Here is a 19,601-nt window from a genome sequence, read left to right on the forward strand (position 1 = left end):
TGGCAGCAGCATGAGGAGGCGGTATATAGGGGCCCATGGCAGATTAGGGGCCTGGCAGCAGCTATAGGAGGCCCGTAATCTGCCATCACCCTATGTCAAAAAATTTAACACACCAGCAGTGTGAAGAGACCTGAAAGTGGCACATGGCAGCAGAGTGTGGCGATGGAGACAGCAGCAATGGGAGGCCGTACAGGGACCATGACAGACTCTGGACTTGGCAGCAGCATGAGGAGGCGGTATATAGGGGCCCATGGCAGATTAGGGGCCTGGCAGCAGCTATGTGAGGCCCGTTATCTTGCAGCACCCTATGTCAAAAAATTTAACACACCAGCAGTGTGAAGAGACCTGAAAGTGGCACATGGCAGCAGAGTGTGGCGATGGAGACAGCAGCAATGGGAGGCCGTACAGGGACCCATGAGAGACTCTGGACCTGGCAGCAGCAGGAGGAGGCGGTATATAGGGGCCCATGGCAGATTAGGGGCCTGGCAGCAGCTATGTGAGGCCCGTAATCTGCCTGCACCCTATGTCAAAAAATTTAACACACCAGCAGTGTGAAGAGACCTGAAAGTGGCACATGGCAGCAGAGTGTGGCGATGGAGACAGCAGCAATGGGAGGCCGTACAGGGACCATGACAGACTCTGGACTTGGCAGCAGCATGAGGAGGCGGTATATAGGGGCCCATGGCAGATTAGGGGCCTGGCAGCAGCTATGTGAGGCCCGTTATCTTGCAGCACCCTATGTCAAAAAATTTAACACACCAGCAGTGTGAAGAGACCTGAAAGTGGCACATGGCAGCAGAGTGTGGCGATGGAGACAGCAGCAATGGGAGGCCGTACAGGGACCCATGAGAGACTCTGGACCTGGCAGCAGCAGGAGGAGGCGGTATATAGGGGCCCATGGCAGATTAGGGGCCTGGCAGCAGCTATGTGAGGCCCGTAATCTGCCTGCACCCTATGTCAAAAAATTTAACACACCAGCAGTGTGAAGAGACCTGAAAGTGGCACATGGCAGCAGAGTGTGGCGATGGAGACAGCAGCAATGGGAGGCCGTACAGGGACCCATGAGAGACTCTGGACCTGGCAGCAGCAGGAGGAGGCGGTATATAGGGGCCCATGGCAGATTAGGGGCCTGGCAGCAGCTATGTGAGGCCCGTAATCTGCCTGCACCCTATGTCAAAAAATTTAACACACCAGCAGTGTGAAGAGACCTGAAAGTGGCACATGGCAGCAGAGTGTGGCGATGGAGACAGCAGCAATGGGAGGCCGTACAGGGACCCATGACAGACTCTGAACTTGGCAGCAGCATGAGGAGGCGGTATATAGGGGCCCATGGCAGATTAGGGGCCTGGCAGCAGCTATAGGAGGCCCGTAATCTGCCATCACCCTATGTCAAAAAATTTAACACACCAGCAGTGTGAAGAGACCTGAAAGTGGCACATGGCAGCAGAGTGTGGCGATGGAGACAGCAGCAATGGGAGGCCGTACAGGGACCATGACAGACTCTGGACTTGGCAGCAGCATGAGGAGGCGGTATATAGGGGCCCATGGCAGATTAGGGGCCTGGCAGCAGCTATGTGAGGCCCGTTATCTTGCAGCACCCTATGTCAAAAAATTTTACACACCAGCAGTGTGAAGAGACCTGAAAGTGGCACATGGCAGCAGAGTGTGGCGATGGAGACAGCAGCAATGGGAGGCCGTACAGGGACCCATGAGAGACTCTGGACCTGGCAGCAGCAGGAGGAGGTGGTATATAGGGGCCCATGGCAGATTAGGGGCCTGGCAGCAGCTATGTGAGGCCCGTTATCTTGCAGCACCCTATGTCAAAAAATTTAACACACCAGCAGTGTGAAGAGACCTGAAAGTGGCACATGGCAGCAGAGTGTGGCGATGGAGACAGCAGCAATGGGAGGCCGTACAGGGACCCATGAGAGACTCTGGACCTGGCAGCAGCATGAGGAGGCGGTATATTGGGGCCCATGGCAGATTAGGGGCCTGGCAGCAGCTATGTGAGGCCCGTTATCTTGCAGCACCCTATGTCAAAAAATTTTACACACCAGCAGTGTGAAGAGACCTGAAAGTGGCACATGGCAGCAGAGTGTGGCGATGGAGACAGCAGCAATGGGAGGCCGTACAGGGACCCATGAGAGACTCTGGACCTGGCAGCAGCAGGAGGAGGTGGTATATAGGGGCCCATGGCAGATTAGGGGCCTGGCAGCAGCTATGTGAGGCCCGTAATCTGCCTGCACCCTATGTCAAAAAATTTAACACACCAGCAGTGTGAAGAGACCTGAAAGTGGCACATGGCAGCAGAGTGTGGCGATGGAGACAGCAGCAATGGGAGGCCGTACAGGGACCCATGAGAGACTCTGGACCTGGCAGCAGCAGGAGGAGGCGGTATATAGGGGCCTATGGCAGATTAGGGGCCTGGCAGCAGCTATAGGAGGCCCGTAATCTGCCAGCACCCTATGTCAAAAAATTCAACACACCAGCAGTGTGAGGAGACCTGAAAGTGGCACATGTTTGAGGCATGATTCATGGCGGATTTAGTCAGTTGTGTCAGGAACTGGTGGTTTGAAATCCAGACTAATCCACGCCTGATTCATTTTCACAAACGTGAGTCTCTCCACACTTTGGGTGGACAGTCGTGTCCTCCGCGGAGTTACAATACCTCCTGCCGCACTAAACACGCGCTCCGATGCCACGCTACTGGCCGGGCATGACAGCCTTTCAAGGGCAAATTCAGCTAGTTGGGGCCAAAGGTCAAGTTTCGTTGCCCAGTAGTCAAGGGGATTGTCTACCTCGGTTGGCAGGGTGCTGTCCAAGTAGGCCCAAGCCTGTTGTTTGAGCTCCTGCTCCAGGTCCACCTGATGCTGCTGCTGCTGCTGCGGCTGGTTAGTAGTTTCCTCACTGCGCTGGTGAAGAAAGCTACTCATCATCGACTGCAGACTGAGGCAGCCGCTGCTGGTGGAGCTGCCACTGCTCCTACCACCCCACCCCTCCCCTGCTGCCATGCCAGCGGAACGCGAGCGCACAGGGCCCACAGTGTCTGAGGATGGACGTTGGCGCACAAAGGCAGAGACCAACTGACTACATAGGTGGTTTTTATAGTACGTAATTTTGGCCTCCCTCTCAGCAGGTGTGAAAAAGGCCACCATTTTGGACCGGTAGCGAGGGTCCAACAAGGTGGACAGCCAAAAGTCATCCCTCTGTCTGATGGTTATTATTCGGCTGTCGCTACGCAAGCAACCGAGCATGCTATGGGCCATTTGTGCCAAGGAATGCGAGGGACTCCCTGCCTCCATCTCCACAGCATACTGCCACGGTGCGTCTGGGTCCTCTGTCTCCTCCTCCTCCTCCTCTACCAGATGCTCCTGCTCCTCCACTCCTGTCCGCTGAGTGGAAAAACCACCCATTTCACTCAATAATTCCTGAGCACAAATGTCCTCCTCTACCTCCTCCTCTTCTTCCTGTCCTGCCCCCACAGGGGTCATGTGGCGTTGAGATCTGTGCGCCACGTCTACCGCACCCTGACCAGCCATTGTTAACAGCATTTGTTCCAGGACGTGCAACAGAGGAATGACGTCGTTCATCCCATAGTCCTGCCGACTCACGAATAGCGTGGCCTCCTCAAAGGGCCTGAGCAAGCGGCAGGTGTCACGCATGAGCTGCCAATGGCTGACATCTAAGTTACACAGGGGAGTACCTTTATCCGCTTGTAACATCAGGAAATCGGTGATGGCCTTTCGCTGCTCGTAAAGGCGGTCTAACATGTGTAGGGTTGAATTCCACCTTGTTGCAACGTCGCAGATCAGGCGATGCTGTGGAATTCCGTTCTGCCGCTGCAGCTCAATGAGGGTGTTCTTTGCGGTGTAGGAATGGCTGAAATGCATGCACAGTTTACGTGACATTTTAAGGATGTCTTGCAGTGGGATGGTGGATTTTAGGAACCGCTTGACAACCAGATTGAACACGTGAGCCATGCATGGCGCATGGCACAACCTTCCTTGACGCAGAGCAGACACCATGTTCTTTCCGTTGTCAGTCAACATGGTTCCGATTTTTAGTTTGCGCGGAGACAGCCATCTGTCGATTTCTCTGTTCATTACACTCAGCAGTTCCTCCCCTGTGTGACTACGTTCGCCAAGGCATACCAGGTGCAGCACAGCGTGACACCGTTGCGCCCTGCACATGTGATATGCCGGTCGGGTAATGGGACTTGGCACGGGGGTGGCGGCTGAGGACACGGCGGAAAAAGAGGTGGTAGAGGCGGACATGCTTGCTGGACCAAGGACGTGCAAACGTGGAGGCAAAAGCGTCGTGACCTGTCCAAGTTGCTGGTGCGGCTGTGCCGGCACCACGTTCACCCAGTGGGCCGTAAATGACATGTACTGTCCCTGACCGTAGTTACAGCTCCACACGTCGGCGCTGCCGTGCACTTTGGCAGAGACCGACATGCTCAAAGACTGGCCCACCATCTCTTCTACATGTGAATGCAGGGCTGGCACTGCCTTTTGGGCAAAGAAATGACGGCTTGGCACTCTCCACCGCGGCGCGGCACAAGCCATCATTTCTCGGAAAGGTGCTGAGTCCACCAGTTGGAAAGGGAGGGACTGCAGCACCAGCAACTTGGACAGGAGGACGTTCAGCTTTTGCACCGTCGGGTGCGTGCTCGCAAACTGTTGTCTCTTGGATACGGATTCCAAGAAAGACTGTTGACGGAATCCGAGAAGAGGAGTAGCAGGAGAAGGAGCATCTGAACGAGCGGAAGATGCCAATGAGCGACAACTCCCCTCAGCAGAGGTGTTGGAGCCTTGACTGGCTGATAGAGGGCGATTGACGACGTCGGGTGACGGAGCAAGTAACGGAGCGGGTGATGGAGCGGGGGCTGGGGCAGGCAGAACCGCCGTATGTTTATCACGGTTTTCCCAGGCCACCGAATGGTGACGCTGCATATGCTGACGCAACGCTGTAGTCCCAACATGGGCCCCCTGGCCACGCTTGCATTTCTGGCCACATAGTCGACATACGGCTACGTTTACTTCCTCGGGCGGCTTGAGGAAAAATTGCCACACCACCGAGTAGGAAACTTTGCCCCCGCTACTCTTCACTGGCTGACTGCTACTTCCTCCGTGCGCACCGGCACCACTACTGGCCGTGGTGGTAGGCTGCAGTGGAGCTGGTGCTCTACTCCGTGGACGTTTGGCTCCACTGACACTGATGCGACCCTGCTGCTGTCTCCTGGGCAACCCACCGACTGTTTTGCTCGCTGCCAAGCTGCCACCCTCTTCTCCTGATGATGCGGAAGAAATTGCCTGATGACGACGAGGCTGCCAAGTGCGATCAACCTCCTCATCATCAAGTAGGGTCTCCGCCTCACTACTAGCCCCCTCGGCTGCGTCTGGGTCAGGAGACAGACCTGTCTCTAGACCGGCTACCGAGCCACTCTCCTCGCCAGTACTTGTTCGCTTGGCTGCTGAAAAGGCCGATGTCTCCCCCCGTTCCTGACCGCCCTCTGTTAGCTCTTCCTCACTGTACAGTGGGGCTGAGCCCACAGCATGCGATACTTCGCTTGGTGAGGGAACAGCAAAGGACAGGGGCAGGTAGAGGACACGTGATTTCAGTGGGCTTGGTCCCGGGCCATGCCAACTAACGGTTGTGTCTGACGTACCCACCGACCGTTGGCTGTAGGTGTCAGAGGTGACCTGGGAAGAGGAAGACGACCGAGCCAACCAATCAATGACGGCAGGGTTGTCGGTGGAGACACGACCGCTGGATGACACCGGGAGCACTGGCCTCTGGCTGCGAATACTGCTGCCTCGACCCCTTCCTCTGCTGCCACGTCTGCTCGCTCCTAAAACATTGCCTCCTCTGCCACTCCTCTGCATGTTGTCTGACATACTATTTAATTCAACGATTAGGTGTCCCTGAGTAACAATTCTCTGGCACTCAGTAACAATTCTGTCTGTCCCTGAGTATGAATTCTGTGGCCCTGAGTAACAATTGTGTGTCTGTGCAAGTAACAATTCTGTGTCTGTGCAAGTAACAATTTTGTGTCTGTGAGAGTAACAATTCTCTGGCACTCAGTAACAATTCTGTCTGTCCCTGAGTAACAATTCTCTGGCACTCAGTAACAATTCTGTCTGTCCCTGAGTAACAATTCTGTCTGTCCCTGAGTATGAATTCTGTGGCCCTGAGTAAGAATTCTCTGGCACTCAGTAACAATTCTGTCTGTCCCTGAGTATGAATTCTGTGGCCCTGAGTAACAATTGTGTGTCTGTGCAAGTAACAATTCTGTGTCTGTGCAAGTAACAATTTTGTGTCTGTGAGAGTAACAATTCTCTGGCACTCAGTAACAATTCTGTCTGTCCCTGAGTAACAATTCTCTGGCACTCAGTAACAATTCTGTCTGTCCCTGAGTATGAATTCTGTGGCCCTGAGTAACAATTCTGTCTCTGTGCGAGTAACAATTCTGTGTCTGTGCAAGTAACAATTTTGTGTCTGTGAGAGTAACAATTCTCTGGCACTCAGTAACAATTCTGTCTGTCCCTGAGTAACAATTCTCTGGCACTCAGTAACAATTCTGTCTGTCCCTGAGTAACAATTCTCTGGCACTCAGTAACAATTCTGTCTGTCCCTGAGTAACAATTCTCTGGCACTCAGTAACAATTGTGTGTCTGTGCAAGTAACAATTCTGTGTCTGTGCAAGTAACAATTTTGTGTCTGTGAGAGTAACAATTCTCTGGCACTCAGTAACAATTCTGTCTGTCCCTGAGTAACAATTCTCTGGCACTCAGTAACAATTCTGTCTGTCCCTGAGTATGAATTCTGTGGCCCTGAGTAACAATTCTGTCTCTGTGCGAGTAACAATTCTGTGTCTGTGCAAGTAACAATTTTGTGTCTGTGAGAGTAACAATTCTCTGGCACTCAGTAACAATTCTGTCTGTCCCTGAGTAACAATTCTATGGCACTCAGTAACAATTCTGTCTTCCCTGAGTAACAATTCTCTGGCACTCAGTAACAATTCTGTCTGTCCCTGAGTATGAATTCTGTGGCCCTGAGTAACAATTCTGTCTCTGTGCGAGTAACAATTCTGTGTCTGTGCAAGTAACAATTTTGTGTCTGTGAGAGTAACAATTCTCTGGCACTCAGTAACAATTCTGTCTGTCCCTGAGTAACAATTCTCTGGCACTCAGTAACAATTCTGTCTGTCCCTGAGTAACAATTCTCTGGCACTCAGTAACAATTGTGTGTCTGTGCAAGTAACAATTCTGTGTCTGTGCAAGTAACAATTTTGTGTCTGTGAGAGTAACAATTCTCTGGCACTCAGTAACAATTCTGTCTGTCCCTGAGTAACAATTCTCTGGCACTCAGTAACAATTCTGTCTGTCCCTGAGTATGAATTCTGTGGCCCTGAGTAACAATTCTGTCTCTGTGCGAGTAACAATTCTGTGTCTGTGCAAGTAACAATTTTGTGTCTGTGAGAGTAACAATTCTCTGGCACTCAGTAACAATTCTGTCTGTCCCTGAGTAACAATTCTCTGGCACTCAGTAACAATTCTGTCTGTCCCTGAGTAACAATTCTCTGGCACTCAGTAACAATTCTGTCTGTCCCTGAGTAACAATTCTCTGGCACTCAGTAACAATTGTGTGTCTGTGCAAGTAACAATTCTGTGTCTGTGCAAGTAACAATTTTGTGTCTGTGAGAGTAACAATTCTCTGGCACTCAGTAACAATTCTGTCTGTCCCTGAGTAACAATTCTCTGGCACTCAGTAACAATTCTGTCTGTCCCTGAGTATGAATTCTGTGGCCCTGAGTAACAATTGTGTGTCTGTGCAAGTAACAATTCTGTGTCTGTGCAAGTAACAATTTTGTGTCTGTGAGAGTAACAATTCTCTGGCACTCAGTAACAATTCTGTCTGTCCCTGAGTAACAATTCTCTGGCACTCAGTAACAATTCTGTCTGTCCCTGAGTAACAATTCTGTCTGTCCCTGAGTATGAATTCTGTGGACCTGAGTAAGAATTCTCTGGCACTCAGTAACAATTCTGTCTGTCCCTGAGTAACAATTCTCTGGCACTCAGTAACAATTGTGTGTCTGTGCAAGTAACAATTCTGTGTCTGTGCAAGTAACAATTTTGTGTCTGTGAGAGTAACAATTCTCTGGCACTCAGTAACAATTCTGTCTGTCCCTGAGTAACAATTCTCTGGCACTCAGTAACAATTCTGTCTGTCCCTGAGTATGAATTCTGTGGCCCTGAGTAACAATTCTGTCTCTGTGCGAGTAACAATTCTGTGTCTGTGCAAGTAACAATTTTGTGTCTGTGAGAGTAACAATTCTCTGGCACTCAGTAACAATTCTGTCTGTCCCTGAGTAACAATTCTCTGGCACTCAGTAACAATTCTGTCTGTCCCTGAGTAACAATTCTCTGGCACTCAGTAACAATTCTGTCTGTCCCTGAGTAACAATTCTCTGGCACTCAGTAACAATTGTGTGTCTGTGCAAGTAACAATTCTGTGTCTGTGCAAGTAACAATTTTGTGTCTGTGAGAGTAACAATTCTCTGGCACTCAGTAACAATTCTGTCTGTCCCTGAGTAACAATTCTCTGGCACTCAGTAACAATTCTGTCTGTCCCTGAGTATGAATTCTGTGGCCCTGAGTAACAATTGTGTGTCTGTGCAAGTAACAATTCTGTGTCTGTGCAAGTAACAATTTTGTGTCTGTGAGAGTAACAATTCTCTGGCACTCAGTAACAATTCTGTCTGTCCCTGAGTAACAATTCTCTGGCACTCAGTAACAATTCTGTCTGTCCCTGAGTAACAATTCTGTCTGTCCCTGAGTATGAATTCTGTGGACCTGAGTAAGAATTCTCTGGCACTCAGTAACAATTCTGTCTGTCCCTGAGTATGAATTCTGTGGCCCTGAGTAACAATTGTGTGTCTGTGCAAGTAACAATTCTGTGTCTGTGCAAGTAACAATTTTGTGTCTGTGAGAGTAACAATTCTCTGGCACTCAGTAACAATTCTGTCTGTCCCTGAGTAACAATTCTCTGGCACTCAGTAACAATTCTGTCTGTCCCTGAGTAACAATTCTCTGGCACTCAGTAACAATTCTGTCTGTCCCTGAGTAACAATTCTGTCTGTCCCTGAGAATGAATTCTGTGGCCCTGAGTAAGAATTCTCTGGCACTCAGTAACAATTCTGTCTGTCCCTGAGTAACAATTCTCTGGCACTCAGTAACAATTCTGTCTGTCCCTGAGTAAAAATTCTGTGGCCCTAATAACGTTTCTGTGGCCCTAAGTAACAATTCTCTGGCACTGAGTAACAATTCTGTCTGTCCCTGAGTATGAATTCTGTGGCCCTAACTAGCGTTTCTTTGTCCCTAAAGAACGATTCTGTGGCCCTCATTAACAAGTCTGTGTCCCTGAGTAATGGTTCTCTGTCCCTAAGTAACTTCTCTCTGTCCCCAAGTATTGTTTCTGTGGCCCTAACTCTGTCCCTGTCCCTAGTACAGAGCGGTCTGCCTCTGTTCAATGACTGCAGGCAAATGAAGATTTCCAAAATGGCCGCTATATATACCTCGACCATTACACAGTGCTGGCTGGCTGGCTGCTGATTGGCTGATGCGATCACATGTCGTTGAGGAATGCATTATGGGGCAGCGCGCCTTGTCTGCGCGCCTTCCCCGACATCCCCGCTCCGTCGCCGCACATGTCAGCCGCCATTTTCGGAAAAATTTCGATTCGCGCGTCCGAATTAGGCTGTTTTTCGGATTCGGCACGAATCGAAATTTTTCCGAAATTCGACTCGAATTCCACTTCGGATACTTCGATTCGCTCATCTCTACCCATTACCTTTTGTTCTTCTACTTTCCATTTCTTCCCTCATTTTCTCCCTTTTCTTTTCCTACCTCCCTACCCTTGGCCCAAGTTGCCAGGGGGACATCTATGACCCATTCATCTGCTGCTTCCCCCTTATTTTCTCATCAAAAGTGACTTTTTATGATCTCATCTTTACCTCCCAATGTTTACCCACTGGGTTACTCCCAGGGCACTTCCCTATCAAATAAGTTGCCACTGCCCTGATATCCATCTCCATGGGTCCTCCTTCCCTTACACTCCCCTTCATGGTAAACCCCCCTTCATGTGTTTTATTACTGTTGGAAATATAAATACCTTTTTCGATTTAGTGATGTTGCAGTACGACTTCTGCTCTGTTTACAAGTTATGGTATACCATTTTAGTTAATGTCAATACATGTAACGAATGTTTGACCCTATGTAATTCTGCCTTTGATAAAACAGTAAATCATTTATTTTTAAAAAGTGGGAATTATAATTCAGTCAGTTTTGGGTAAAGTAACATGTGAGGTGGAGTTAAGTACTTATAAACCCTTCAAACTATAGCAGCATACCACCAGTCTGAACTAATACAATACTTCCATTAATTAGCAGCATAACAGAAAAATCAACCTGACCAAATGCTGTATAAGATGAAAAAAGTGGAGTGGTTTGCAGAATGTGGGCATTCGCTTTCTGTAGCATATGTTTTCCCATATCCAGGAAGATAAAGAACAATATAGGAATATAGGAAAAAGAGGATATTGAACAATATAACTTGCCAGAGCATTGCAGGCTTGTAATCTTCAGATACTCTCTAATAGGCCACACAAATGGGGCTGTATTAGAAGGTACAGATCATGGCAATTACCAAGTCAGCTTCCGCTCAATGCCAGCATTTCAAGAAGGAGCTACCCTTGAAACCATGGATTCAGAGTCCCTATAAAATAATATCTCACTCAAGGCTAACATTTCTGCTTGCATACCTTTACTTTCCAAAATCATCTACTGGCAAAGATGGTGATACCTCTATGGAAATTCATCCTCTCACACTTAGCTTTACAAGTATCTATATTTACAGCACATGGAGACAAGTGTGGGTAGCAGGTTCCACTACAAGATGCTAATTTGTTGAAGATGAAACTGGAAGAAAATTCTCTTTTTACGTGTGCCCAAAAGCTTCTGTAGTAATAATGCAATAGCACATAAACTTCATTAAATTGCATCACAAGACTAAAATGAGGCACATCATATAATACGTTTATTTTCCAGACACAACCTTTTAAGCTTTCCATATACTGAGAACCAGTGCACAATCCTTCCTAACCGAAAGTGCCTACAAATATTTAATTACCATTGTAAGTCAGACTGAGCGGTGTCTATGGGGCAGTGCATGACAGCCTCAAAATGCGAAGGATATTCAAGTCAAACCAGGATTTTTAAATTTACAGGTATAAAAAAGGGATGCTAGCATAGTGGTACTACATGCAGTAGTAAGTGGCAAGTGAGTCCTATTAATGATAGGCGGCGCACATGATGCCACCCAGTTCAGAGACCATTGATCAAGACAACAGTGTTAGTGCATGCATAGAACAGCATGTGGTGATGAAGTTTCTTGTGAACAAAGGCGTAAAACCCATGAATATCTACAGGCGACTTCAAGCACAGTAAGGTGATGAGGCACTCAGACACAGTAAGACATTTGAATGGCATAAATGTTTCAAAGATGGCCGCCCGTCCTTCAGAGACGATCCCGGACGTGGTTGTTTCCAGCCCACAGCATTCATTCCTGTGAACATTCAGCACATGGAAAGCCTGATCCTGGATAATCAGATAACCTTCCATTAAATTGCACAAAAGATGAATCTTTCTGTGGGAACGGTGAACACAATCATTACCAAAGTGAAGCAGGATGTCCTAGGATGGTTCAGGCATACTGACAAATCTTTCTATGCCAAAGCTTTCCAGGCTTTAAACATTGGGATAAATGTAACAGAGGATTATGTCGAAAAATAAATGCAGTTTCCACTCTTTTACATTTGTTCTTTTATTATATAAACTCAAAAGTCCCGGTTTGACTTGAATGCCCCTCGTAGCAGTATTGGGGGGGGATTAGGCAGTTTTTAAAACCTGGTCCAATCAACATTGTTTTTCTTGGTACTGAGAGTGTCTGCCCATGTCTCCTTTCCCCCATTGCCTTAAGCACTTCTGTTCAAAGTAGAAACTGGCCCACAAAATATAATGAGATCACCACACTTAAAATGATCAGTCATCTTCATCTAGTCTTTTCATACAATTATATTTGTTTAAACACTACAGAGAGGGATCATCTTCCTAAATACAGAGACCAAAAATTCTGAATAGATGATACAGGCCTCACTATAACAGATCAAATCTATAAAACTATAAGAATACCCATTGCCAAACTGCTATGATGTAGTATTTTTTAAAGACACAAAATAGTTTTAAAGACAGGAAACTGATAACCTGTAGTTGTCACATGCAAAAAAAATTAAAGAATCTAAGAAAGATACCCAGGAAACTACAGTCAATACTATATAAGGACAACAGAAGTAAATAAATCCTTCTAGAATCTAGAACCTCCACTTATTCTCTAGACAGCCAACAAACCCGAGCACCTTTCTCATCAGCAATTTGCAAATAGATAAAATGGTACATTTCCTTGTGGGTAAAAAAAGTGCAGGATATGTCAATGCACCCGACACACAGATGACACCATCAGTAGCAACCACATCTGAGAACCATACTTGGATTATGTGTACTTGCACGTCAACCAATGTTATACTTAATAGAACATATTTCCAGACACTATGCAGAACAAATATGCACCACTTTACAGTTTAAATAAAATTTTGATGCACAAATCATAGCCTTAAGGACTTGAGAATAGCCATTTTAAAAATACATTTTTTTTTGTAAAGGAAGAGAAAGGAAAACATGAGAATTTTTTTTTATATATTTGGGACCCCTTAAAGTGGATTTAAATATAAATAATATAAGTATATTAGAAATAAGAAATAAATATAAATACACTATACTGCCAAAAGGGACGCCTGCCTTTACAAGCACATAAACTTTAATGGCATCCCAGTCTTAGTTAGTAGGGATCAATATTGAGTTGGCCTACCAGTTGAAGCTATAAAAGCTTCTGGGCAGGTTGTCCAGGTTTAGGAGTGTGTCTATGGGAATGTTTGACCATTCTTCCAGAAGCGCATTTGTGAGGTCAGGCACTGACGTCGGACGAGAAAGCCTGGCTCACAGTCTCTGTTCTAATTCATCCCAAAGGTGTTCTGTTGGGTTGAAGTCAGGCCATTCAAGTTCCTCCAGCTCAAACTCGCCCATCCATGTGTTTATGGACCTTTCTTTGTGCACTGGTGCGCAGTCATGTTGGAACACGAAGGGGCAATCTCCAACCTGTTCCAACAAAGTTGGGAGCATAAAATTGTCCAAATGTCTTGGTATGCTGACACCTTAAGAGTTCCCTTCACTGGAACTAAGGGGCCAAGCCGAATCCCTGAAAAACAACCCCACACTAAAATCCCCCCTTCACCAAACTTTACACTTGGCACAATGCAATCAGGCAAGCACCTTTCTGCTGGCAACCACCAAACTCAGACATGTCCATCAGATTGCCAGACAGAGAAGCGCGATTTGTCATTCCAGAGAACACGTCTCCACTGCTCTAGAGTCCAGTGGCGGCCTGCTTTACACCACTGCATCCAACGCTTTGCATTGCACTTGGATGCAGCTGCTTGGCCATGGAAACCCATTCCATGAAGCTCTCTATGCACTGTTGTTGTTCTAATCTGAAGGCCACATGAAGTTTGGAGGTCTTCAGCTATTGACTCTGCATACAGTTGGCAACTTTTGCGCACTGTGCGCTTCAGCATTCTCTGACCCCGCTCTGCCTTTTTACGTGATGTACCACTTTGTGGCTGAGTTGCTGTTGTTCCCAGTTGCTTCAACTTTGTTATAATACCACTAACAGTTTACCGTGGAATATTTAGTAGCAAGGAAATTTCATGGATGGTCTTATTGAACAGGTGGCAACCTATTACGGTACTTAAATTCACTGAGCTCCTGAGAGAAATGTTTGTAGAAGCAGTCTGCATGTCTAGGTACTTGATTTTATACACCTGTGGCCATGGAGGTTATTGGAACACCTGAATGATTTGGAGGGGTGTCCCAATACTTCTGACAATATAGTGTATATATTATATATATGAATAGGTGAGGTGAATTGTTTGTAAGTGGTCCATGTCTATTAGATGTGAGTGTTTTTACATTTATGTTTTTGGAATCTCTTTAGTTTTTAGGGATTTATGTGCCTCTCCTCCCTGTCTATTTCAGTGCTCTGACACCAATTTCCCTGCCTTTGGTTGGAAATGGGAGGGTTTTTTCCCTGCAGGGGATATGCAGGTGATGACCTGAAGGGCTGGGCTGTGCTCAGCTTAGTAGTGTGGTAAGACCTTTTGAAAATATGGGATTTAGTACTATTGTGGATTGAATTTTTATGTTATTATCATTACTTTATGTGAAATCTTACGTATTATAGTTATTCCTATGTTACATCCCTTAAGAAGCAGCATTCCTGACTGTGAAACGTGTCAGGCCTGGGCTTACGAAATCACACAGCATTATGCACAACAATGAAGGAAATCAAGGAAATCAAGTAAGTATCTATAAGTGGCCATCATATGGACCCTTTTTGTTAGATTGTTGGTATAACTGTGGAGTCTGGAATGCATGATTTAAACTATAGGGATGATAAACAGTTTTACAGTTTCCCAAGATATTATCAGTTTTTGGTGAACCAACTCTCTGCTATTGTTTTGTGACATAGGTGCAGTATGTACAGTATTTTGTATCATCTACCTGATTAAGTCTCATATGGTAGTTTTCTTGCAAGTCCTTCCGCTCATTTAGAAGTTCTTCCACTTGATCTCTGCTTTTATCACTTGAAAGTTTACCATCCTGTGATGCAATGAAGAAAAGGAAGTTAGAGAAAAAAACTAATAAAACAATAGGATTGGTTTAGATAAACTATGATGCTCCAGGATTCACCTGGTTTTCCATATTTGTCTAACTACCAGTATCCTTTGAGGAGAACTGTGCCACTAAGCAAATTGCCACAGAGGGTTCCTCCTTAGACCCCTCTGGTGAATATACCCCTGAAACATTACACTCTCCCTCCAGGAGAACAGAGCTAAGAGTTCTTAACCTTGTCCATCATCTTATGTGCTTTGCTGTTCACCCCCCAAATTTTGTCATTTTGTCAATCTCTCCAAAGTGAATTCTGTGCCTTGCTTCCATGAAACAGTAGACTCTTTGGTATTGGAGTTTACTGCTGGCAATCAGATATTTGGACCTCTGCAGACACATACAGCCACCATTTTATTTACTGTACATGTTCAAAAGAACACCTTAAAAAAACATTTAATTGTAAAACAAACATATATAGGAAGAGGTTTAAAGATTGTATTCACTACCATTTTGATACCTTGCCTACAACAACCCTACTCTAATATCTACATATGTACAGTAATGGTGTGTGGGAATTTTTAATTATTCACAGCGACATGTAACAAGAGTTATTACTCTAGGCCCTACCACCCCTCATGACCCTTTTGCAGCTGTAGCACCCTCTGATGTACATAGTTTGTAGTATAGTTAGAGGCTTGTCAGAAGCTTGGGTGTGAATCAGTGAGTTTACTTTAGATCAGGCTGGAGTGCTCTACAGGTCAAGTCTCTGGTACCTCCCCCTAGTTCTAGAAGCTTGGAGAAGTTCCTGGAAGCTAGTGGGTAGAAGCCAGAAGGTGCTAATCTGCATATGTATGAGTATCTGGCCAATCCAAGGCAGGTGGCCTGGCAAGGTTGCCTAATCAATCCATAAATATGAGAAAGCCTGGCCAGCAGGGAAGTAGGGTGGAAAATGGAATGCTGATGAGTGCTGCTGGGAGGGGACCCTAGAGAAGGGGGGCTCTGTATCCAGGCTGGAGGTTGGAAGGATGGGAGAAGGAAGATGACAAAGGGAGCTCCATTGCCCTGAAGTCCACTGAGGAAAGACAGCCTGCTAGCCTGTTAGTAAACTAGCTCAGCAAAAGGCCTTAAAGCAGTTTATTCAAAGCTACAGGAAACAAGGACAGTGTTAGTAGCTCTACACCCTTGGGTCCCACAAGAGAGTGGGCTGCTAGGTGCCATACCCAACCAGTTCTCCCTGGGACCGTGCTGCAAGTCTGTTCTAGAATCATTTGCTCTAGGATACTCTTCAAGACAGCCAGGAGGATGGTCAGTTTCTAGCTGGGGTCTGAAGAGGTTCATATAAAGAGGGGACCAAGTGCTCCTTACAGAGATTGTGTTACTGAGCCATCAAGAGACTGATGCCACTCTGGAGGGAGTAGAAAGTCCAGGATCCATCCTTTTTGTACAGAATTTAGGAAGTTTGTCCTCAGAGTTATGGTTTCAAGTCAAGTTGGGCATCCCATATACCCCTAGACCAGGGGTGTCAAACTGGCGGCCTTCCAGCTGTTGCCAAACTACAAGACCCATGAGGCATTGCATGGCTGACAGTTACAAGCATGACTTTGAAAGGCACAGACATGATGAGACTTTCACAATAGCTGGAGGGCCACCAGTTTGACACCCCTAGACCCTATCCAAGTTGTTTCCCCTAAATGCAACAAAAAAACAAAACAAGCTCATGGACTAGTTACTGACTCTGAATGGCAGTTAGAAAATACCTGGCCATGCAGGAAATAGGGGGACCCAAATCCAGTGGCTCTCAAGGGGGTAGCACTACAAAGATGTACCACTTTTCAGCAACCTTCTCATTTTTTAATATTTAGCCAAATCCCAAACCCTTTACAAGTTACACCTAGTTTCAAGACCCAAAAATTATTGATGTAGGGACATATAGTTCTCTTCTGTGTGTGCACTAACTTTGAGATTTCCTACATGCCTTACCTTGAGTTCCTTTAGTGTTCCCAAGACAAATGTAAAAATCTGCCGTTTTTCCTTATCTAATTTTACATTGCTCTTGAGAAGACCTATAAAAATAACAAGAGCATTAAACACTACTAAAAATTATGTTAATCTCTACTGTCATTTGTAAAATATTTCAATATATACAACCCAAACGTACATTCCAGTTTCCTCAGTAAATCTGCCAGATGTTGATAGCAGGCAAGAATAATTTCTGTATTCATTTCAGATCTTTTACTGGAAAGAAAACAAAATGTCTTAGTATCCAAAAATGAATTAAGCAATGATGATTTCAGCTCACATCTTGCAATTAACATGTGTTCAAGACTACAGAAACCTAGAAGCAGTCAGCGCACATTAAAATGTTAATTGAAAATTACACTGGTATGCTCAACAGTAATGTGTTCCAATCGAAATGTACACTCTGTAATTATCACAAACAAAACTAGGGTAAGAATACAATGATTACCATGTGTACTATGGAAACATTTAACCCAGCTTATACAATATATTTCCAATTGTTACATTTAAAGAGTTTGTCTACAGTCCTTCCCAAACGGATGATTATTGGAGGGAAAATACTCACCTATCAGCATCAACTTGAAGGACACAAACAAGATCCTTTCATGGTATTCCAGTTCAACCCCAGTTCAGCTGTGACATATATCTTCTTTGATCTTTTTGATCAATAACATTGCAGATTCTTGCCCACAGGATGCTAGTACTTCCAAAAGTTGACAAGCTATCTACTATGATTTTCTGTACTCCTCAAAAAACCTGGTTGATTCTGCTGTTCTCTGTCTCCCCATCCCGTCCATGTCCCCACTGCAGCTGGGGATTCTGCAGAAGAGTGTTGGCACCTAGTGCACATGCTCACTTTTCAGAGTATTTTCTACCCTGAGCATTTCCTCCCTATCACATCTGAGCAGCCCATGTGAATATAAAGCCACACATGGGCATATACACAGTGGTAAATGACACTCCCCTCTCTCCTCCTTCATGCTCACTGTCCAGCTAAATGGGTGGAATATTACATGTAGATTGATAGTGGCTTAACCTCCCTGTTATTCTAGGACACAGGCTGGAGGGTGTGACACAGCCTGTGACTGGCAGAAATGCACCCACACCATGTTTTTGCCAAAAATAATAAAGATTTATTTTTAAATATATATTTATATGACAATTAAAAACCATATATTGATATTAATTATTTATTTATTTTTGCTGTAGTTATAAAACACTGGCTTTTTAGTTTTGAACATGTGACCAGCATCAGAGGACTAGAAGCTCCTCCTGTCATTGTTTCCCTACAGACAGGCTGGGAAAGAGCTGGGTCATGTAACCGCTGTATAATGATTTTTATTAAAATAATTACAGTACCATCATGTACATACAGAAAGAGATAAAATCTAGGTTATCACACTAATAATTCAAACCACTAATAACACTAACGTGCCAATCTGAAACTGCATTAGAACAGAACTGTCAAAAGCATGGCAATAAGACAGCTCGGCACCACACCTGTCACCTTGGTCACTGTAGGTCACGACCGTTCTGGCATATACAAAAATCTGACTGTTGTAATGATAATAATAAATATACAATTTTTCATAAATTGTATACCTCTCACAATCCAGTTGAAGTCCGTCTCCTTGTTTATGGTCATCATCTTTTGACTCACATTTCATTTCCTGTAGAAAGACTGTTTGTGACTAGATATGGCTAAATAGTAGCTGACATTGTTTTCCTTTTAGAAATTCATCACAGGTTATACTATGATATAGGACAAATGCGTACATGCTTGTACACTAGCCTATGATAAAGAAAATGTGGTAATGAATTTGTATTGTGTATGTAGCCATACCCCCACAGCAGCCGTTTGGTAATTTGGGCTCTCTGTTCTGCACCTTGACTCCAAGAACAGCCTCAGCCTCTCTGACACACCTGGTTGAATGAATGTTACTGCAGGCACTTATAACTTATAACTTTTAACTTAACTGTGAGGTAGTACCAGGAAATAGGCACAATACCGTGGTGGTAATGCGGTAAATTAACTCAATGTATTATTATGGGTTAGAGTCAATAGTGATTTGAGCATAAATGAGAATACAGGAGGTAGGTTCAGACACAGTCAGTATAATCACTATGCCAAAGTAAAGTAGAATAGAGTTACAAAGTTACATAGATATTCTGATTGAAAAAAGTTCATCCAGTTCAACCAACAGAGAAAAAAAAAACATCACACACAGATAGAAAACCTCCATATACACTATCCAATACCCACAGTTGTGCCAGAGGAAGGCAAAAAAGATCCAATTTGCTCCAGCTGGGGAAACAAAATTCTTCCTGATCCCTCAAGAGGCAATTGGTCATTCCCTGTATCAACTTTACCTATAAATATTAGTATCCAGGTATATTATGTGCATTTAGGAAAGAATCCAAGCCTTTCTTGAAACAAGATACTGAGGTGGCTAGAACCAGATCTTGAGGAAGTCTAGTCCACATTTTAACAGCTCTCTCTGTAAAGAAGCCTTTTCATATAGAGAGATTAAATCTATTTTCCTCCAGATGTGAAGAGTGACCCCTTGTCCTCCTTGATGACCTCAAGGGAATAATTCTACACTAAGTTCACTATAAGGACCACTTATGTATTTATACATGTTAATCATATCCCCTCTTAATATTCTATTCTAAAGAGAGGATAAATACAGTTCAGTGAATCTTTCCTCATAGCTGAGCTCCTACATACCTCTTAGCAGTTTG

General features: G+C 45.2%; 1 protein-coding gene across 1 annotated transcript in view; it reads right to left on the reverse strand.

Annotated features, from left to right (window-relative positions):
* LOC149468203 (uncharacterized) overlaps nucleotides 1-19,601 on the reverse strand; it is a 91,205-nt gene that overhangs the window by 33,394 nt on the left and 38,210 nt on the right. The window contains exons 8-11 of the mRNA XM_089670596.1: nucleotides 18,462-18,529; nucleotides 16,999-17,075; nucleotides 16,821-16,903; nucleotides 14,733-14,831 (exon numbers count right to left, since the gene is read on the reverse strand). Coding sequence (XP_089526722.1) covers nucleotides 14,733-14,831; nucleotides 16,821-16,903; nucleotides 16,999-17,075; nucleotides 18,462-18,529 — 327 coding nt within the window. The remainder of the gene's footprint in view (nucleotides 1-14,732; nucleotides 14,832-16,820; nucleotides 16,904-16,998; nucleotides 17,076-18,461; nucleotides 18,530-19,601) is intronic.

The sequence above is a fragment of the Staurois parvus genome, unplaced genomic scaffold (assembly GCF_062004578.1).
Source record: "Staurois parvus isolate SC_StPar_1 unplaced genomic scaffold, SC_StPar_1.0 ptg000091l, whole genome shotgun sequence".
In the NCBI taxonomy this organism is placed as follows: Eukaryota; Metazoa; Chordata; class Amphibia; order Anura; family Ranidae; genus Staurois; species Staurois parvus.